This window comes from Corylus avellana, chromosome ca6, assembly GCF_901000735.1.
Source record: "Corylus avellana chromosome ca6, CavTom2PMs-1.0".
Classification (NCBI taxonomy): Eukaryota; Viridiplantae; Streptophyta; class Magnoliopsida; order Fagales; family Betulaceae; genus Corylus; species Corylus avellana.
Window position 1 is genome coordinate 4401472 of NC_081546.1, and position 22117 is coordinate 4423588.

A 22117-nucleotide genomic window follows, 5' to 3' on the forward strand; every position below is an offset into this window, starting at 1 on the left:
TAGGTTAAGTTTTTTTTAGAGATTTAAACTTGGAGCTTGGAGGCATGATACAAACTCAACTTTTCTATCCAACATAAGTTCAACTTTTGCCTTATTTTTTTATTTAAAAAAAATGAAAAAAATATCAGAAGCAACCCTATCTATTTTTGGTCTTTCTTTTATTTGGTATTTTTAAAAAAATTAAAAATGATATTTTTCTTCATAATAATGTAATTTTTTTAAGAAAATGTCATTATTATGAAGAAAAATACTATTTTTCATTGAAAGACCAAAAATAGATAGAGTTGCTTTAAACATTTTTTTTTTCATTTTTTATTTTATTTTTTTAAAATAAAAAAATAAAGCAAAAGTTGAACTTATATTGGACAAAAAAGTTTGAATTTTAGCATTTTCCTTTAAAATATGCTAGAATCTAATAAAATTCCCACATTTTGCCCATCAAAACCCTAGGTGGCAAAATGTCATTTGCCATCAACTTGGACCATGTGCCATTTTACATCAATTTATCAAATAACACTTTACCACCCAAAATTTTGATGGACAAAATGTAGGAGTTTTATTAGATTCTAACATTTCTTTTTTCCTTTAAACTTTGCTAAGGGGTAAATGTTCGGATGAGATGGAATTCATCATGCCGTGGTAAAAACAAATGATTTTGCTACTAGACACGTGTCTAGTACATTTTCCTTGCCACTAAATCATTGTACGAAACACGTGTCTTTTGGTGATGACGTGGTCCATGGACAATTTCCACGTATTACATATATGGATATAATCATATAAACGTTGATTTAGAGGTCCTGTATTCAATGCCACACAATCCAATAATCTTTTGGCACAGTTCTTTTTCTGTATTTGCCAATGACTACCCAACATTCTTCCGTAAACATCAAAAGCCAAAAATACCCACACACCACTACAGCACTGCTTCCACTGTCCCCCGAAGAAATGGCGGAAACAATCGTCCGATTCGGAATCATAGGCTGCGCCGAGATAGCCCGCAAGGTCTCGCGCGCCATCTTGCTTGCTCCCAACGCCGCAGTCACGGCCATCGGCAGCCGCTCGCTCGACAAGGCCACGCGGTTCGCGTCCGCCAACAACTTCCCCCCCGACGCCAAGATCTACGGCTCCTACGAGGCCGTCCTTGACGACCCGAATGTCGACGCCGTCTACCTGCCCCTTCCCACCAGCCTGCACATACACTGGGCCGTCCTTGCCGCCCAGAAGAAGAAGCACGTGCTGCTCGAGAAGCCCGTCGCCCTCAGTGCCGCCGAGTTCGACATCATCATCGTGGCCTGCGAGTCCAATGGGGTGCAGTTCATGGACGGCACCATGTGGATGCACCATCCCAGGACCGCCAAGATGAGGGAGTTCCTCTCCGATAAACAGCATTTCGGGCAGCTCAAATCGGTGCGGAAATTTCCTACATTTTTAATTTCGCTCTGTTTCATTTCTTTTTTTGGTAATGTTCTGATTTAGAAAGGTCAAGCTTGAGAGTCATGCATCCACTGCCTAGCTAGCAAGCCCAAAAGGCTTCATCTTTGTCATTGACTTGATATATTGTGTATTACAAGAGGGGTTGATATGGGAAATACATTATACTAGTCTACAGAGTACAAGTGCACTGCAGTCTACAACCTTAATTTTTGCACAATTCTGTTTTTTATTTTTACTGGAGGATGATTAACATTGCATCTACTCATTACTTCTTTCCATATTCTTGAACTGTAGCTACACTTAAAGAAAAGGTGTTCTCAGCTACCCATTCCATTTTGACAAGACACACAACTAACCTCACCTTTGTATCCCCATTTCGTCAATCGATTCCCAGTTGTTAAATGATTTTTCATTGCTAACCACATGACAAAAGCTTGCTTTCGAATGGCGTTTAGCACAATTCGTTGCTTCTGTATTTGTATTCAAACTCCCATCTTTTGTTAACATATTAGCGTTGAGCACTGAATTCTTATTCAAAGAAACCCTCCCAACCCTTCCAACATGCAACATATTTAGTATAGTCAATTTTTGACACATCAAACAAGATAATTATTGGTGGGATATTAAACCAATATACTGTCCTGCGTGATTAAAGGGATTGCCTTTCGAGGAAATTTTTGTTTGGTAATGTCAAGAAAAAATATTTGTGGGTGTGTTTATGCAAGTGTCCAGGAATTGTATTAAACTTCTTGTCAATAGAAAGGTTTATTTGATTCATTTAGACCTTTGTGCCGATACTACACCACTTGTTAGGTGTAGTATCGGCATTCTTCTTTCATGTGTTAGAGAGTATGGTTTGCGGGGGCTGAATAATTTGCAAAAATATAACCCCCAAACAAAAGAAAGAAGAAAAAAAGAAAAACAGAACGAGAGGGAAAAATAAAATTGTGTGCAAGAGAGTTGAGTGAGGATTGGAGAAATTTTTGTATCCTTGTGATTCAATTTTAGGATAGGGAAAATTATCTCTCTTTTTTTTGTTTTTTTTTCCTCTCTCTCTCTTCTGCCAATTCTTCGGTTTGTTGTATGTAACAAAGTTCTGGGTACCTATTTCATGGCACTTGTTTGTTTCTTTGTTTGTCAACTTTCTCTATATTAATCCTCCCCTCAAGCCCAAAGTACAAAAACTTGGTTCTGCCACTGTTTGGTTAAGGAAGTTCATCAACGCCTATGTGGGTCCAACATTTCTACAGGGAGGGAAAGCCATCAAGTTAACTTTCTTTTGAGTCCTTTTAATTCTGGGTAGACCTGTAAATCATGCATTGTAAGAGATAGTGAGGGAAATGTCTTGGTGTTATGGTGAAAAAGTGAGTGGATTTTAGTTTCCCTTCAAGGTGGAAGCTTTTTCTGCTCATCTCTCAATGATTATTGCATTGGAACAACAATGACAGCTTGTGGATTATGAAGGAGATGCATGAATCTTGTTCATTATGTTGTTCATCCCCCCTCTTTGGTCTATACACATTGAATTCAGGATATTAAGGATGCTTTGTCTTTCTTTCTGTAGTTGTTTATGTGCAACGAAAGAGGTTGGGAAATTAGGCCCTTAGCTCACTGGGCTTGTCATAGTAAATCCTCTGGACATATGGATGCTTCTGCTCCCTGTGAGGGAAGATTAATTAGATCTTTTTTTTTTTTTATAAAAAAAAAAAAAAAAAAATGGGGTTGTATAAAGGTTTTGGGGCTAGGTATATTTATGAAAAAGGCTGATGTATAATTATGAAATTTGTAAGATGTGAGACGACCTAAGATGAGTCAACATAACTTCTTTCTTTTAACTGACTCCGCTGCACTTTCCCACTTCTCTCCCTTGACCATGCTCTCTCTCTCTCTCTGAAATTTTCCAAATTTTCTATCTTTCCTTGTCCATATATATTTTTTCTTTTGCAGAGAAGTGACTTTGAGACGTGTTCGGGCATGTGCTAAAAGGCTTGTAATGCACAAGCAAGTGACAAAACACGCTGTATGCGAAAAAGAAAAGTTGCTCTGCTTTTGCTTTGCTTGTTTTTGGGTTCCACCCCTTGGTGTCTTTAATGATTCTTAATTTCTGAAGAACATTGTAGTCTGACGTGCTTAGGGATTTCCGTCAATCAATCTTTCATTGTGTGGACTAATGCTTTGGTTTTCATTATTAGCCTCCACCTGTACCACCACTCTCACATCATCAGAAAATTTTTGTATGTGATCTTATCTGTACTGAAACTGTAGAACTGGAACTTAGAAATTTCTGACTAGGGTGGAAAACTTGTATATTTAATAGCCTTGAATTAAATTTTGGATGTACCTGTGGTGTTGAGGTTGCTGCAAAGATCTCTGCCTTTGTCCTTGCTATGTGTGGAAGGAAAATGGAGTGGCAGAGAGATTGGGTGGGATGTTGGATATGATGAGTTCCTTTTCCTTCTCCTTTAATGCTTGGGACTGAATTATGGCCTTCTTGTTGATGCAATGTGCCTGTAAGAATTATATACCTAATTTTTTGCTGCTCTGTTTGACTATTTACTCTTTATAAGTAATAGTCATATGTATAGTACAATAAAAAGTATAGGAAACCATGAGAAACTATAATGAATGTGCAATTGGCTAAATGAAATGGTAAATATCATTGTGATTTTATGTGGACACTTATGAAATCTATAAAAGGAGGAAAATGGGTGTGGGATTTAGATACAATTTTTATGTCTGCTCACATGCATGTGTAATTGTTAAGTCATGCTAGCATCCCTAATTGACATATTTTATAAATTAATCAAAAAATATGGGCCATATTTGGTAATGTGTTTGAACAGTCTTTTATTGAAAAAACATGCTTTTTAAAAAATAAGTACCAAACAAAACACTTTTTAGAAAATTTCTCACTCCTTATAGAAATATTTTGAGAAAACACATGTTTATTTTTTCAGGTATGAAAACTTGACTTGTTACTCATAAAAAAAAAAATAAATAAATAAAAAAAAAAACCATTCTTAGCAGAAGAGAGGGGGTAGCCGCATGGCCACCCCCAACAGAGTAAAGGGAATGGTCGTGCAGCTACCCCCAACAGGAGAGGGGGTGGCCGCTCAACCACCCCAACAAGGAGGTGGCTGTGCGGCCACCCTTGAATTTTTACTCTTTTGGTTTTATTTTTTCATATTTTGAAAACACTTCCAAGATTTTTTACTTTTTAGTAACACTAAAAGACACTTTTAAAAAGTTTATCAAATAATTTTTTTGTGTGGACGCCATAGGCAATACTTTTCAAATGTGCCTCCCATCAAAAACAGTTTTCACTTTTCGCCTCGTCAAAAACTTTACTTAACATGACCAGTAACTGCATGCATGTTTGGAAGGATCTGACATGCGTGGTTAAAAGGCATTAATGTCAACTGTTGACAAATAATTTGTTTCTGAATGGAGATTTTGCTATTGTACTTCTAAGATAATCGCTTTTGGGTATCACAGGTACACAGCTGCTTTACATTCGGTGCTGATCGCGATTTTCTTGTGAATGACATTCGTGTCAAGCCAGATCTTGATGCGCATGGTGCTCTTGGAGATGCTGGGTGGTATTGCATCAGGTCAATTCTATGGGCTGTTGACTATGAGTTGCCGAAAACAGTAATAGCCTTGCGTGGGCCTGTGTTTAATGAAGTGGGAGTGATTTTGTCTTGTGGTGCTTCTTTATCTTGGGAAGATGGGAAAGTGGCCACCTTTCACTGCTCTTTCTTGTCAAATTTGACCATGGATGTAACTGCTGTTGGGACTAAGGGAACCTTACACCTTCATGATTTTGTCATTCCTTTTGAAGAAAAGGAGGCCTCTTTTTCTGCAGGTTCAGAGTTAGCGTTCAATGAACTTGTGACAGCATGGGTACGACGGCTAAGTAAGCACACTATTGGAACAGATCTTCCTCAGGAGGCTCTCATGGTGAGAGAATTTGCCCGCCTGGTAGAAAATATCAAAGCAAAGGGTTTGAAACCTGAGAAGAAGTGGCCAACCATCAGTAGGAAGACACAACTACTATTGGATGCAGTCAAGGCATCGATTGAGAGAGGTTTTGAGACTGTTGAGGTTGGGAATTGATGATTGACATGCCTTTGTATCAGGTGGTTTCTCATTGAGCTTGTCTGCTGTTATTACATGTCAAATAAGGCCAGTGTCTGCTATCTACTTAAAACATATTCATGTTTTCTGATTTCTGTTTATGTGTATTCAAGATTTCGTTGTTAATTGGATATTGTGACTTCATTATTGCTTGTTTCACGTTGAATGAGTAAATATGTGAACAAGTGAAAACTTGATGGAATGACTTGGTATGATGGCTGGTGTGATTTCCATTCGTTAGCTGCTTGATAGCCCAAAAAAGTAACGAGGAAATTGGATTCCCAGGAAGATGAGCATTTCCCTGAAAACCTGTTCTCATTACAGTTTTGTTTACCAAATAGAGCATTTCATGGAAGTCATTCTAGAACAGCTCGGAATTTTATGAACTTGAGTTTGAAAGAAAGCTTATAATTGGTCCAAAAAATGAGAAAATAAAAATAAAAATAAAAATTATGCCTAATAAAAATTTGTTCGGACATTGATGGACAGCCCCTTGGCCTTAGGCTCGATTTTGTTAGAGAGGGAGTCAAACCCAAAACTCATGTCAGCTAAGATAGCTAATAGTTACCAAGACCCTACATGTCTACAATAAGAAAAGAAATCAAGTCCAAAATCCCATATGAGAAGAAGGCTCACATGAATGCAATTAATAATTATAATACTAAGTTTCAGCAAGAGGCTCAGGATTTGGACGGGAGAGGATCCTCTTGCTTGGTAAGAACATTAGTAATAAATTTAACACGAAATTAAAGGATTATGATTGAGGAGTCTGACCCATTTAATTAAATGGATCGAATTAGAGTTGACTTATATATAGTCTATGTCTATGCTTCGACACGACCTGAACTTGACACACGACATAATGATAGACAATTTTTGGCATGACATGTGAACCCGACACGGACCCAATACAAAATTAGAGGATTAATGTTGATGGGCTTGACCCGTTTAATTAAAGAGGTCAGAGATTATAATTGACCTAATCGTCTTATATACATGTTTCGATACGACTCGGGTCTGACATGTGAACACAAATTTTTTTCTACCTCATATCATATCACACATTATAATTAGAGGAAGACATTTTAGACATTTCACAGACTCACGAGTTTCATAAAATCTTTAATTAACCTAAGCTCACACATCTTAATAAACTGAACAATTTATGAAAAGCACAAACTGAGCTCGATAAAAGTCTGTTTATGTCTGTTTCTTCAAGAACAAGTCAAACTCAATCTTTATTTTGAGGCTTGTTTAGGAATGCGCTCATGAATATGGGGCTCACGCGAAGAAACAATCTGAGTTTAGCTCAATGGGTAGCTCGCGAGTAAGGATTTCCATGGGCTCGAGAGAAACCAACAATTCATCAAACTTAGAAGTAACAATTTTGACGCTAAATATTGTAAGTAAACTAATGATATATAATTATTAATTTAATATTTTATGCTCTTTTGAAGCAATTTCTTTTCTGAACTTTTTAAACTTATATGGTTTTTATTTTTATTTTTTAAAAAATTATGGGATTGGCCAGTGAAGCAAACTGAGCTAGGGGTAACCGCTAATCGTATAGGCGATTATGGTTAAGGGTTTTAGTTTTTTTCAAAACTATATATATATATACATGAAACGACGTTGTAGACTCGTATGTAGTATGATATTATTGTATTACGTACCATAGAAACGACATAAATTTGGCTTTTTTTAAAAAAAAAAAATTAAAAATTAAAATGGCAGAATTTTTTATTTTAAAAAGCGGTCCGCTAACTGCTGGTTAACCACTTAGGCGGTTAGCAGAAGCCGTTAGTGAATTTTACTAACCGCCTAGGTGGTTATGGTTAACGGTTTTAGCCAATACCTCTAAAGCCTTTTAACCCCTAAACCAAGCTAAGTCAAGCTCAAACTAGTTGAATTTTTGACATGCTCAAATTTAATATATGAATGAACTCAAGTCAAACTCAAGCTGAATGTAGAAACTCCATTAGTTTAATCAAGCTGAATTTAATTATCTAATATTTGATTTGGTTTGGTTAGATTAATTATAATTCTAGTAAAAATCCCTAGGAAACCACACTCCCTCCATTTCAATAAAAATTGTTGGCGGGATAAACAGTTAGAGAGTTTTATCAATGGTACATTAATATATACATTTGAACACCACTCTAGCCTAAAAATTTAAGCTAATGAACTTCGATCTACTTATATATATTAAAGATTTTTTTTTTATACTTTTTTAATGTGAAACTCAACACTTATAAGTACATTCGCAATAGGAATGTAATAAAATTTTTTATAAGACTTACTTATTCCAATAATTTTGCGAATTATCCAAAAACTTGTTGAGGCAAATAATTTTGTTTTTACTGTTTGAGTTACTGATAATAAGAACTCTTATATTTGTAACAATCCGAACAACAATTGTTGATTTTTTTTTTTTTTCTGAGCAATTGTTGATTTTTGTTGTTAGAACATGCAACTGGACGAGATTGACTGTTAGTTTTGTTTAGTTTTTCTTCTTTCACGTACAGAACAAATTCCCAGATCAACAAGCTAGTAATTGTGCCCACGAATGTCGGATCCTTGGCTCAAAATACGAGGACCCAATTGGTTATCGTTTCGCCACGACACATGCATGCGTGTGTTAGGGCGGGCAGCCAGGGGACTAGCGTGTGGTAGGGCGGGCAGCCAGGGCAGTAGCGTGTTTACCCATTCCACGAGGTCCTACTCACGTGCACATCCCACGTGTGCCTGAACAGTTTCCTAGTAGAACACAAATCCAGATTGATTGACTAATTTCCTCTCTCTATCATTTCTTTTTTTACTATAGCAGTGATCTACTGACGTAATGGGAAAGGCAGCAAGATATATATTATTATTGCTACATGCATTGTACGTGGAATGGCTACTTCCAATTCTTTCTTTACTTAAATTACTTCAATTGGTGTATTATTGGACGCAAATGGATATAGTTTATAAAATTATAATGTAAATCAAACTATCCATGGTTTCATGGAAAATTTTGAGCGGAAGAAGAAAGTTTTAGGAGGGTTGACTTGCAATTTGCTGCAGAAGATACTCGAGAGTTTGCACAATGATCACTCGATCGGACTTGTGCGAGAATGCAATAAATCATGAGATTAATTTCCACGAGAAAACTAAGAATGAGGAGAGCAAGTGTCAATCATTTGGTGAATAGGGAAACTTTAGGTCCAAGTCTATCAATACACTTTACGGCAATGTTACAAGAGCTTGGCAAATGAAGGTCCACCATTGATCTTGATTCTCCCGTAGCAGTGACTAGCACGATCCGCCGGCTTACAATATTTTTCCTATTTATTTTAAGTACGTACTTCAATGTACAATTATTAATAACAAATTCGATACTTAATTAACTTAAAAAGTATGCGTCTTGTTAACGAGTGCGCACGAGGCCACCTGCCTTGTAGTCCGTTGCCTACACCTAGATTGACGTTTACCTAGGTTTGTTTTAGGTTTATGTGTAATTGGAATGAAAATGAGCTCCCTCATAGGAGAGTGTTATTAAACCTGGCTCAAATTACAAATTTCATCCACAATTAAGGGAGAGATTTAATAAGAAATTCAAATATGTAAGAAAGTTGTGAGTTGAACAGCTCAATAAACTGTTAAACGGAGTTGAGGAGACCAAGTATATCATAAATAATGGAGACAATTCTCCAATTATCGGTTTTGGAGGCTACAAATGACACTAATAAGTTCTCCTCAAAGAAAATGTGTTGGTAATATTGTGTTGCTTGGGCTGATTTAACAGCATGAAGGGCTACTGAAAATAACATCAGAGGGTGCCTTTTGGAAGGCTTCGATTTAGAGTCGTTGTCTGGTTTCAAGTTGTGCTTTATGCTTGTATTTGTTTATTGGGAAAAATATAAAAAAGCCTCTCAAACTATCAGCCGTTTTCGATTTAGCCCCATAATATTTCAAAAGTGATAAAGTAGCCCCCCAAACTACCAAATTATTGCATTTTGGCCACTCCGTTAGTCAAAATCGTCAATTTGAACGGAAACTGAAAAACGACGTTGTTTTGTTGGGAGGCTACTTTATCACTTTTTGAACATTAAGGGGCTAAAATGAAAACGGCTGGTAGTTTGGAGGGCTTTTTTATATTTTTCCCAATTTTTTTTTTTTTTTTTTCATAAAAGGGCATTGTAGTAACTTACCCATAACAAAACGACGTCGTTTTGCAGTTTTCGTCCAAACTGATGGTTTTGATTAACGGAGTGGCCAAAATGCAATAGTTTGATAGTTTGGAGGCTACTTTATCACTTTTGGAACATTAGGGAGCTAAATCGAAAACAACTGATAGTTTGGGGGGCTTTTTTATATTTTTCCCTTGTTTATTTATTGGATGGAGAAGAAGGGGACGAAAGGGAAATAGTGGGATTCCCTTTCTCTCCGGTAACCATTTTGTTTCCTCCCAAAATCATTGGTTCCCTTAATCCATCCACAGTTCCCTAGATAGCCAAACATATGTTGTAAGGAAGGTGTTGGGATTAATTCAGTTCCCTTGTTTTCCTCTCAAGCAACCAAGCAGCCGAAAGTAAAGAACATCTCAAGACTTCGATTAATTTACTATAGGAAGGTGTTGGGATTAATTCTGTCACTGTCCCCAGAAAGAAGAAGAAAATTAATTAAATAGAAGTCACGTGGTTTATTGTAGAAAAAATTAAGTATGTTTATTGTGAAGATTTGAGCAAGTAAAATTTGCTACTTTAAGAAAACACCTTGTACTTTGAAATTGAGAGCTACTGCATGAGAGGTAAGAAGATAAAATCAATACCAATTAACTTAGTGGCTTTTGAAGAAAATTGGGTAAGGGGAGAAATGGCAAAAAAAAAAAAAAAAAAAGGCTTGTCTCAATTGCACCACATATCCTCTTCTGCTTAACAATTGCCTGAATGAAGTACCTTTAGTCCTGCTTATAAACAATGGCAGTATATGATGCAGACCAAGAGAAGTAGTTATATAGGGTTTATTTGAGTATGCATTTGAGAGGCCTAAAAATGCGTTTAACATTTAAAAAGTTTGTTTGAAGAAAAGAGTATCCGTGCACTTTTGGCCAAAAAAAAAAAAAAAAAAAAGCCTCTTGCCAAAAAGTACTTTTTGTCTTTAAAGTTCGATTTTTGGCAAACGCTTTTGCAAAAGCTTCATTTTAAGCTTTTGCCGAAATTTTTGAGCTTTTTAAACCCTTAAAAACGCTTTCAATTTTTTTTACTAAACGGGTACTTTTTTCTTCAAATAGATTTTTTGAGTGTTAAGTACACTTTTAGACTCTTTAAACGCACACTCAAACATGCTCCAAGTGTTGATCCAACTACTTACCAAAAAGAAAAAAGAATGTTCATACAAGTTATACAACTGAAAGTAGTTGTATAAACATATTTATTTGAAGTTGAAAAGGAATTAAAGGCGTGCTTAGACCGTGTTTGACACTTCAGTACTGCAAATATTCTTCCTCAGAGCGTAGATTTTCCTTGGGATACAATGTGAACACGCAGATTCCAATAACTCTTTTGGTTGTCTTCACGGCATGACAATAATTTAAGGGCTAACTTTTTACCGCACTCATGCGCATGTGTCGTGAGTGGGACAACTAAAGTGTAATGGAAGAGTCACCCAAACAAACGCGACCCAATAATGATAAACAAACAAATGGAATACTGTATGATGCTGAGATGATTGAGAAACCTAATTAAAGAAAATCTCTACAAATAAGAATTTGACTAGATATATGAGTTATCTTTTTTGGGAAAAATACAAATTTATTGAAAAAATTCAATAATAATAATAATAATAATAATAAATCTACAAACAATCCCTAAAAAATAAAATCCATAAAAAGTCGGAGGTGGCTTATATAAGCAAACTCTTACGATGAAGTAAACAGGGGTAAGTAAAACTAAAAGATTGCATCATAAAAAACTCCAAGAGCTAACTAGAATGCGATTAACAGAAGAATTATAGACACGCTTAAAGAAGTTGACTTCAGATCTAACCCAAAACATAATCTTTAAGACAATGCACCCAAATCTCCGTTTATCCTCCGAAACAATTAAACATTTCTCTTGCGCCATAGACCGCACACTATAGAAACCATCATGATTCTAATTAACCACAATTAATGGAGAAAAAAGATTTGCCTATGAAGCAGGGGCCCATCTATCACTCCTGGTTCTTAGAGGCTAAGGAATATTACATCTATTCCAAAGATGATACCAAATCATTTCTGTGAAGGGGCATAAAACAAATAAATGGTCAATATTTTCCCCACTCAACGCTCAAATTTAGGGGTTTTAATTGGAGGAAGATTTTGGATTTTAGAGGCGTTATTTGAGATAGTTAGATGTCTTTGTTGATGATCCCTAATTGGGAGAGCTTGAGGGACCACATCCTTGAGGTGTTTTGGAATAATCTTGTGTGCTGTGGTAAAATTATTTTTCTCCATTCTTTTATTTTATGGCTTGCCATTAGAAGAAGCTAGGTTGTACTTAATCAATTCCTTTCAAATTTTCTTACCGGTTAGTCTCATCCAATAGAATTTGGTTTATTTATTTGGTCAATTTGATTTGGGCCTACCTCATCAAAGGTAGTTGAAGCTCAAAGGAGATAGATAGTTCTTTTTTTTTTTTTTTTTTTGGGGGGGTGGGGTGGGGGGAAGAATTTAATGAAAACTCGATCAATAGATAGAAGAAAAAGGATCCACAATCAATCTCTCAAAAACAATACACCCTAAAAGCCATGGATGCCCTACACGAGCAAGAACATACAAGGAGGCAACGATGGGCGAGCAAAACTAAAAGATTACATCAGAAAAAACCCTAACACCCAATTAGAAAGCCAATAATGGGAGAATTGACTTTGTATCTAACCCAATGGCAACCATTCTGGTCCAACAACTTATCATATTTGATATCTTATTTTTACCATGACTTCGAGTTAATTAATCATTATAAAATTAACGAGGAACTTCTTTATCATAACTTTTCCGGATTTTCATCTCCAGGTAATCGCCAAGAAATTTCTGTTCAACCTCACGGAATCTATTTCATAAGACTTAGAAAGGAAGTATAGTAGCTAGAAGAAATGACTTATTATAAGTTATTACCTTTCCAAGATCAATAAAAGAGGATTTATTTAACCGAATTTCTTATTCTTTTTAGTGATATACAGATTGTAGTTTATTAAGAATAGGAATTTTACACGAAGTTTCTAATGAAATGACATTTCAGTCACTACTTGGGTTGTAAAGTATTCCAACCTTTGACTTGACTTATCTTTCTCACCTTGCTTGACTGACCTTCCGCGATCCCTAACGAGGAGGATATCTTACGAAATTCTCTCTCATTTGCTCTTAGCTACTACTTTCATATTTTCTCGATTATAATTAAGAGCTTGTTTAGAATTATATTTAAGAAATAGAGTTTTTAAGTCAAAAAAAACTTTTGGGCAAAAACTTCATTTTTAAGCTTTTGTCAAAAGTGCGTTGACATGCAATTTTTAGGCTTTTTAAACCCTTGAAAGCTCATTTAATTTTTTTTTTTTTTACCAAACAACTACTTTTTTCTTTAAACAGGCTTTTTGAGTGTTAAAAGTACTTTTACGCCCCTCAAACGCAATCTCAAACAGACCCTAAGTCTTCAAAGTTAGCCTTATCATTTTAATATTTAGAAAAAACTTTATTTACTCCATTGAAAGTATTAGCGTTTTTCTAATTAATCATAATCTTAAACTTTTAATTTTTATGTGTCCCAACAAAATTCCTTTTTAATTTCACTATTTTTTTTTTTTTTGTTAAAATGCTTAAAATATCCTCTTACTAAAAAATATGGTGATCATGCACCAACCGCATTCCAAAAGTAGGTGAAATTAAAAGAAAAAAATTTAAAAATATTGATAAAGTGTTGATTAAATGATTAAATTTAGCTCTTCATATCAGCTTAAGTTTTTTGGACAAATGATGATTTTGTTAAAGTAATGATTAAGTGATTAAATTACCACTTTATGTCAGTTTAAGCTTTTGGGATAACAGGTAATTGAACATGGTATCAGAGCCAAAGGTCATCGGATCCAACCTTAACTCTATCAAATCACCACTCATTTAAATTAAATATTTCACGTGAGAGGGAGTGTTAAAGTAATGGTTAAATGATTAAATTTGTCAGTTTAAGCTTTTGGGATAATTGTTAATTTGACAGATTTAATATTATGTCAGCCAAATTCCCTTTCCCTATCAGCTTAAGTTCTTAGAACAAGTGGTGAATTAAGAAAGAGAGAAATGCTAATACCTCAAGGGAGGGGAAGGTTCCCCGACAATTAAGAAAATCTTTCATTCGGCAATCGTTCCTTCCTTCTTACGCATGCACTTCTATTTAAACCAAGCAAACTTTCCCTCTCGATCACCACCATCATCCCTCCAAGTCTCTCTCTCTCTCTCTCTTTCTCTCTCTCTAAGCTATGGAGTTAACTTCTTCTATGGACTGGAGCTGGTGTCTGTTTGCACTCCCAGCTGTTGTGGAAAGCCAAAACTTGTTGTGTTTGGTTTTCTTTTCTACCCTCATGGCCCTTTTCTCAGTTGCCTTTCTAACCTGGGCTTTCTCCACTGGAGGGTTTGCCTGGAAAGATGGCAGGAACCAAATGGGCCAGGTCCCGATTCCTGGACCTAGAGGCCTTCCTCTCTTCGGCAGTTTATTCACCTTGAGCCACGGCTTGGCTCATCGCACTCTTGCTCGCATGGCTTCCTCCAGTCGCGCCACCCAGCTCATGGCTTTTAGCTTGGGCTCAACCCCTGCCGTGATCTCCTCCGATCCCATAATTGCTCGTGAAATCTTGACCTCTCCCCATTTCGCCAACCGTCCGATCAAGCAATCCGCTAAGACCCTGATGTTCTCCAGGGCCATTGGGTTCGCTCCAAATGGAACGTACTGGCGGCTCCTAAGAAGGATTGCATCAGCTCACCTATTTGCGTCGAAGCGCATTGCTGCTCACGAAGCCGGCCGCCAGCTGGACTGCGCCGCCATGTTGCATGCCATCGCCAATGAGCAATCACTTCATGGCACCGTTTCCTTACGAAAGCACCTTCAAGCTGCGGCGCTTAACAACATTATGGGGACCGTATTTGGAAAAAGATACAACCTCACGTGCAAAAATGCTGAGGCTACAGAATTGCATGAGATTGTTAGAGAAGGGTTTGAGGTCTTAGGTGCTTTCAACTGGTCTGATTATCTCCCATGGCTCAGCTACTTTTACGACCCTTTTCATATCAACGAACGCTGCTCAGCTCTAGTGCCTCGTGTCAGAAAGCTTGTAAAGAAAATAATAGATGAGCACCGCCATGTTGATTCCAGCCGGCTCTCTGACAATTCTGATTTTGTTCATGTTCTACTCTCTTTAGAAGGGGATGAGAAACTTGAAGAAGATGACATGGTGGCCGTCTTGTGGGTTTGTATTCAAATTAAGATAAATTATTGGTACCAATATTTTGTTCATATTTTTTTCATATCATCTTACAAATTTAATAATTGATTTATTAAATTTGTAAAAGAATATAAACAAATTATTGACACCAATTATTTCTCTAAAATCAATTAGAAGTATTTTCTCTGTGGGTTTTCTCTAATCAAACAATTTGATAGGCTTTTTATTTATTTATTTATATTTTTTATTTCCTTTATGCAGGAAATGATCTTTCGTGGTACTGATACAACTGCACTATTAACTGAGTGGGTCATGGCGGAGCTAGTCGTGAACTATGATGCGCAAAACAAGCTTCACCACGAGCTTGACTTTCTTGTGGGAAACAAAAACGTCACAGATGCTGATGTGGCTAAATTGCCCTACCTCCAAGCTGTCATAAAGGAGACCCTACGTCTCCACCCACCTGGGCCCCTCCTCTCATGGGCCCGGATATCCACGTCGGATGTCCACTTCAGCAACGGCATGGTGGTGCCAGCCAACACTACCGCCATGGTTAACATGTGGTCAATTACCCATGACCCGAAAGTGTGGGAGGACCCTTTGGTGTTCAAGCCAGAGAGGTTCTTGAAGAGTGAAGAGGGTGCTGACGTGGACCCCAGGGGAGGGGACCTCAGGCTCGCACCCTTTGGGGCTGGTCGTAGGGTGTGTCCTGGCAAGAACCTAGGGCTCGTCACTGTAAGCCTTTGGGTGGCTAAGTTGGTGCACCAATTCAAATGGGTTCAAGACAAGGCTAACCCATTTGACCTAACTCATGAGATCCTGAAGTTGTCTTGTGAGATGAAGAACCCTCTCTTTGCTGTGGCTGTTCCAAGGAATGGTGTTCCAGTTATTTACGGTTAGGGTTTGCTGCCACCTGAATGTATTTTGAGAAAAAAAAAATATATATATATTTGTGAAGAATAAAACTGATGGACGATGATAGATACTATATATGGCTACGGTTTAGTTGGTTGGTGTGACTGCAGAATGTTTTCAGAGAATGTTCTCGATCTATATGTAATCAAGATACTAAATAAGTTGATGTGTGAAAAGTTTGTGTTTTTTGAAAGTTGATGTTATTGTTTATGAGATATATATAGTACTAGATTTTGTTGTCTATTTTGAAAAGTGTGTATATGTTTGTTAATTAGTACCATGTTAATTAACGTAGAGAAAAACTATATATAAACTAGTTAATTTGTACGTATGTATAACCCCCAGGCCCCAACCCAAAAGAAAAGAATAAACAAAAAGCTGCTATTATATAATCTATATCTAAGTGTGTATATATATATATGTTCACTTTGACTTTTTCTGCACAATTACGTATAAGTTTGATTAGCCCCTTTTGCAGGTTGATGTCAAAACTTGCTTCTAGCTTGAATATATAATGCATAAACCTTGGGCAACATCATGACTCTCAAGATTATCGAAGAAACAAAATCCTACCTGCAAGCACGTGTGCAAACCAAGACTCATATACAGATTATCAATTGAGATATAGCTAGATATATTATGGTTAATTAACATAATCTATTAATTAACTTGCCGATGGACAAATATGAATTAAATTTGTAAGCTTTGCATACTGACTACATATTCTTGGAGGTACGTACGTAATATAATATATATGTTTATCGAGACGTCCCATATATATATACGCAAAGCTCATAGAAAACTTAGCTAGGTAGACGTCTCACTATAGGAAGGCAAGAAGAAGAGTCTCCTTGTCATGATCACCACTTCTTTTGCTATTGTTTGTCAATTATGCGATAGATATGTTCACCATAGCATATCAACTGTAAGCTGTATATGCATAGGTTGGTAACTACAATGATGTACACTTTTGTTTATTTGGGTGCATTTATTAGAAGGCCTAATGGAATTCTACTGGTTTCTTTGGGTGCATTGGGATTAGTGACATCACTAAAGTGCAACGCCACCAAATTGGTGACGTGGCAATAGTACCACATCTCTAATTTGGTGACGTGGTAATAGTATCACGTCACCAAAGTTAGTGACGTGTTATCATTGTCATGCCACCAACTTTGGTGATGTGATACTATGACCACGTCGTCAAATTGGTGATGTGGTACTATTGCCACATCACCTCTTGTTGGGTGACGTGTGTACTTCCACATGTAACCAATTGGTGACGTGTGCAAAGTCGGCAGGTCACCAAATTAAAGTCTCGACCAGTAGATTAGTGTCATGTGGCCCACGTCACTAACACCATGTCACCATCCATTTAGTGACGTGTCTAGCCATTGACACGTCACCAAATGCAAGTTACTAAACCCCCCCCCCCCTTTTTTTTGCCAAATTTGGACTGATAGATTTATATATGTACTGGGAAAACACTATTCATGGACTTGCTCACTCTACCTGGGGAAATTCAGTCTACTGTCTTATTTGTGACCGAAATTGATGGTTACTACTACCGTACATCTATGAAATTTGACGCCGAACATAATTAAGATCGCTCTAATATAACAACATATATATGATAGTAAATATAAACTAAGAATTGAAGATTGTAAGTGATTCAAAAAGAGAGAAAATAATGACTAGACTTGAGAAAGGATCATAGATGACTAAGGGTGCATGTGTTTGGCATTACGATTTCATATACAAAAAGTGGGATTTTAAACCAAATCCCTGAAAAATATGAATTGTTTGACATTGCGTTTTTAAAAAATTACGATTTGAAAACGCAATCAATATAGCTCTATTGTTTGTAAGAAGATTTTTTTTTTGGATTAGAGCCAAGCTTAATCCCTCTCTTGTCGCGTAATAGTCGGTTGATGGTCATTAATGCGTGGGGCGCCTTTCTTGTACTCCTAGCTGTTAATTTGATGGCCTCCCTTCTCTTGATTAGTGGTTGGTCAAGACTTCTTGTGTTGTTGGTTGTAGCATCGGGTATACCCTTGTATTCTTGTAATTTTTTCTTTGTTTATTTAATTCGTACTTGCTTAATTAGTTGCTTACGCATAAAAAAAAAGAGGAGAATTTATTAAGTTGCCAACACCAAGACTACAACTTGTGAATTCATTTATTCAACTGTACGTATGGTCACGCTTATTTAAAAAAAAAAAAAACACACACACAATATGGTCACGCTTCAAACACACAAACCTACCTCTCTCTCTGCACCCCTCACCCAGAAAAGAAGAGAGAAAGATACAGGCTAATAAATTGCACGTATAAACCAATTAGTGGACAATTTTGCTTCTTATTCATGAACATGGCGGCATGTCTGGTGGTGGGGGCAACATTTTTGCGTCTGAGTGATCCCCATTCTTGACAATGAATGTCGTATCCATACCCCAACTCAGGTGACGTTCTAAGTGGCAGTGCATGAACCACACCCCTACACATGCAGTAAAATGAAACCAATATTAGTTAGAAGAAAAACACCTAATAATAAATAAATAATGTGCCCTATATTTACCTGGGTTGTTTGCTTTGAATCTTATGGTAGCCCAGCCGTTCTTAGGGATAGCAATAGTATTCTGAAGAGGAGGGTCAACAAGATTATATCCCAAAGGATCCTTGTCTTTGTCAAAATTCCCAAATCCCCAACCAACCACGTAGAAACTATACCCATGTATGTGCATGGGATGATCTGTCCCTGCAGCCAAGTTTGTTCCTTGCAAAACAATCTCCACCGTTGCGTTATATTTAAGTACTTTCACTTCCGTCCCTTTTTTTGGCGTCAGTAGATACTGTGGGAGAACGTCTGCTGTAAAATTAAACTTCAAAGGCGGCACGTTCGGAAATTTGTCCCCATAGACGCCATTGATTTGATAATAATATGCGCTTAATATGTCGGTGGATGGCAACTGAAAGCTTATGTTGTTCAAGCTTGCAGAGAGCCGCGATCCATCAGGGCCCGCACATGAGTTATGTGCGCATGGAAATGTGTTTACAGAAGCGGTAAACATTAGCGGCGTGCTTATGTTTAAAGGCACGTGAATCGGATGATCATCATCGGCTAAACTTCTAAGGCTGCCCGTGAAGTTAGCAGATGCATTTGTGTCGTTGAAGGAAGGAAGATCAGGCAAGAAAGGTGTTGAAGATGAATTACGACGACTGTCGTATCCGTTGTAGTGCAAAACCGCAGTGGTGGTGGTATTGTCGTATTCCACACCTAGTGCGCTGGAATAGACTTTAGCAGCCATATAATAGTCGGCTAGCGGCTGGTTTGCTTCTAACAGGACATCAAACGTTTGACCAGGTGATATTGCAATGTAGTCTGTCTTCAGTGGCTTGGTGTAGCTGGCGTCTGTTCCCACGACCGTCAGTTTATGTTTTGCGATGCCAAAGAAGAGAATATCCTGAAGAGCAGAGTTGATTATGCGGAGTAGATACGTCTTTCCATGGTCCACCATGAATTTGAAAGTTTCTACAGGAGCAATCAAGTGGGGTTGTCAAAAGCATATATATAGTCCACCAAAAAGGTGTATTATCATCACAATTTTATTTAGGTTTTTGGAATCCGACTTATATGCTGTTATTAAAATAAAAACATGCATGCGGTAGTTTAATCAACGGTCAAGATTGAATTTTAAAATTGACTTACTTTTAGAAGCTTTTAATAGGAGAGAGAAAATGAAGAGAAATTTTGAGAAATTTAATATTGACCGTTAATTAAACTACAACATACATGCTGTTATTTATTTATTTATTTTTAATTTTTTGAAGGGTACATGTTATTGTTACACCGAATTCAGGTTTTTGAACTTTAAAAAGTAATATTGGGATCCGTAAACTGACGACAGTATCAAATTAATTAGACATTTTGATATAATTTTTTTTTTTTTTTTTTTTTTACAAAATACTCTTGAAGTTAATTATCAAAAAATAAAAATGATCATTTGAAGAAAAAAAAATGATCAAGGGGGGCTAATATTAAAATTAAGAGCCACCCATTTTAGTATTTTCAGTTTTTCCATTTTTTGTTTGATTCTTTACTAATTATAATTTGTTTTTTCAAATGGTAATTTTTTAATAACTTCAAGGGTATTTTGAGAAGAAAAATGCTAAAATGTCTAATTTGACACGTGATGTAAAGGTCACTTTTAAACCTTTGAAGGCTTATAAAAAATATGGTAATAATTTAAGGGCTTGCCAACCTTAATTTACCAAATTAGAAAAGCATGCTAATTAGAGAGAATGATTTGAATCATTTAAACAAGAGAATTAAAGGCAGCTTTCAAAAAAATACCCGATTTTGAGCATGGACATAAATCTCCAGGTTGACCGTTGATGGTATATGCATCGGAAACATTGGGGTCTCCCCCGCTTGCGAGAAATTCATCATATAACTCCGTTATACCTTCCTTCCACCACTCTCCTGCATTTCAAAATTACCAATTTCAGCATTACAGATGGCCCCCCCACCTTTTTTTTTTTTTTTTATTTTTATCTCTTTTTTACTCAGAAAATTCAATACAATTTTTGAGAGAGAAAGCTTGTTTACCCAATATGATGGGCACTTCTGCATGAGGCTTGGGAAAAGGATAACTGGTTCCCTTCTTGGGATGGATGACTATAGCGCCATAAACAGTCGCACGTGTCCAGTCACTGTGTGCATGCCACCACAGAGTTCCTTCCTCGGTGGAAAATTTTATTTTCTGTCTAAACTTTTGCCCGGGTCGTATTGGACATTGTGTAATATATTCTGGACCATCCGACCATGGATATCTTGGTTGCCTCACTCCATGCCTACAAAATTATTATTATTGTTATTCTTACTTTAAAAGCTTAAACTTTTAACCAAAAAAAAAGAAGGTAAATTTAATAAAATTTATGTAATTAATATTTTAACGGTGATTACCAGTGAATGGTGACGTTATAATTGGCTTTGTTTTGAACTTCAACAACGATAGTATCTCCTTTGGTAACATGAAGAGTTGGTCCAGGAATTTGTCCGTTGACCGTCAAGATGGTTTTCGTGCTGCAAAGTTTTGTGTATGGAGTCTCTTGCACCTGAAAATGAGAAGAAAAATAAAATCTTTTGATTATAAGCAAGCTTTATTAAAATACGAAAAAAAAAAAAACCAAAAAAAACAAAACAATAGAACACAACGTACACCTACAACACAATCACACCCCTTAATCAGAGGAAAAACAATACAGTAAATGAGAAAACAGATAACCTAAAAACAAACAAAAACAGCTAATTAAGTACAAGAAATCATCTAATTATGCCCCGGCCCAGACAACAACTAAGAGAAACCACGTACGAAAGTATATTTGCAGTACTGACAACAGGCAAGTCCTTACCACGAAAGTATGACGAGCCCAACCATGGCAATGGAGGACACCAACATCCAGGAAAAAAAGTGCCAAAATTTGCAGCACCGAAATTTTCATGATTATATAGCAATCAAATTTTAATCCTTTCACTACTTTTCTCAATGATGCTCCAAGGAGGTGGTGATGTATTTATAGGGCCAGGAAGAGTAGTATACATGACAATTAGATAGAAATTGATGAAGCTGCATGAGAGCTTCCATATATGCTTATCTGTTTCAACCCTCAACGGTAATGACAACGACAATTTGCACTGAAATTAATTCTCCTTATACCAAAAAAACAAAGCAGCCAGCCTTTTTTGTCCAGTTTTTTTGTTTTTTTTTTTTAAAATAAAAATAAAAATTTATACGCAGAGTTTTTCTTCTACTACCAATAAAATTCTGAGGTTCTCTGAATCTAACCGACGACAAGAATTTAAAAAGTCAAGGTACAAGGTAATACCGCAGTAGGTACGTACTAGTTTCTACGTACTATAGTCAATTATCCCAACGACTAGGTTATATTTAACCACATTTTAAATGGTCTAATTGAATGGTCTAATTGAATGCGAGAAGTTTACCAGAAATGCTAGAAACCTACCACTATTTCATATTGTTGATTTTTTTTTTTTTAAAAAAAAAAAAAAGTTAAAACTTAGTTGGGACTATCATGTTAGTTGTTGAATAAAAATATAATTTCTAACATTTTTCAAAAAGTCTTTTTTTTTTTTTTACAAGTACTGTCTTAAAATTTAATT

General features: G+C 36.5%; 3 protein-coding genes across 3 annotated transcripts; 2 read left to right on the top strand and 1 right to left on the bottom strand.

The window, feature by feature from the left end:
• The first annotated feature begins 847 nt into the window (after window positions 1-847).
• Window positions 848-5776, top strand: LOC132184235 (uncharacterized oxidoreductase At4g09670-like). The gene is made up of 2 exons (XM_059597789.1): window positions 848-1410; window positions 4933-5776. Exons 1-2 carry the CDS (start codon window positions 862-864, stop codon window positions 5551-5553), a joined length of 1170 nt encoding a protein of 389 aa, XP_059453772.1. The 5' UTR covers window positions 848-861; the 3' UTR covers window positions 5554-5776.
• Window positions 5777-14061: 8285 nt separating this feature from the next.
• On the top strand, window positions 14062-15921 carry LOC132184017 (cytochrome P450 78A7-like). Its single transcript, XM_059597498.1, has 2 exons — window positions 14062-15045; window positions 15283-15921. Exons 1-2 carry the CDS (start codon window positions 14062-14064, stop codon window positions 15919-15921), a joined length of 1623 nt encoding a protein of 540 aa, XP_059453481.1.
• Window positions 15922-18084: 2163 nt separating this feature from the next.
• Window positions 18085-21455, bottom strand: LOC132185040 (laccase-15-like). Its single transcript, XM_059598857.1, has 6 exons — window positions 21349-21455; window positions 20900-21051; window positions 20543-20787; window positions 20288-20416; window positions 18512-19465; window positions 18085-18430 (listed from the first exon to the last, which is right to left on the bottom strand). The coding sequence occupies exons 1-6, from the start codon at window positions 21436-21438 to the stop codon at window positions 18297-18299; spliced, it is 1704 nt and encodes a 567-aa protein (XP_059454840.1). The 5' UTR covers window positions 21439-21455; the 3' UTR covers window positions 18085-18296.
• Between the last annotated feature and the right edge of the window lie 662 nt (window positions 21456-22117).

Excerpts from the sequence above, each read along its gene's own strand:
- LOC132184235 (XM_059597789.1), top strand. The coding sequence starts at position 862 with ATGACTACCCAACATTCTTCCGTAAACATCAAAAGCCAAAAATACCCA. Across the intron at positions 1,411-4,932 it reads ATTTCGGGCAGCTCAAATCG|GTACACAGCTGCTTTACATT; the intron begins GTGCGGAAATTT and ends TGGGTATCACAG.
- LOC132185040 (XM_059598857.1), bottom strand. The coding sequence starts at position 21,438 with ATGAAAATTTCGGTGCTGCAAATTTTGGCACTTTTTTTCCTGGATGTT. Across the intron at positions 20,417-20,542 it reads AGAAGTGCCCATCATATTGG|GAGAGTGGTGGAAGGAAGGT; the intron begins GTAAACAAGCTT and ends TTTGAAATGCAG. Across the intron at positions 18,431-18,511 it reads ATTCAAAGCAAACAACCCAG|GGGTGTGGTTCATGCACTGC; the intron begins GTAAATATAGGG and ends CTGCATGTGTAG.
- LOC132184017 (XM_059597498.1), top strand. The coding sequence starts at position 14,062 with ATGGAGTTAACTTCTTCTATGGACTGGAGCTGGTGTCTGTTTGCACTC. Across the intron at positions 15,046-15,282 it reads ACATGGTGGCCGTCTTGTGG|GAAATGATCTTTCGTGGTAC; the intron begins GTTTGTATTCAA and ends TCCTTTATGCAG.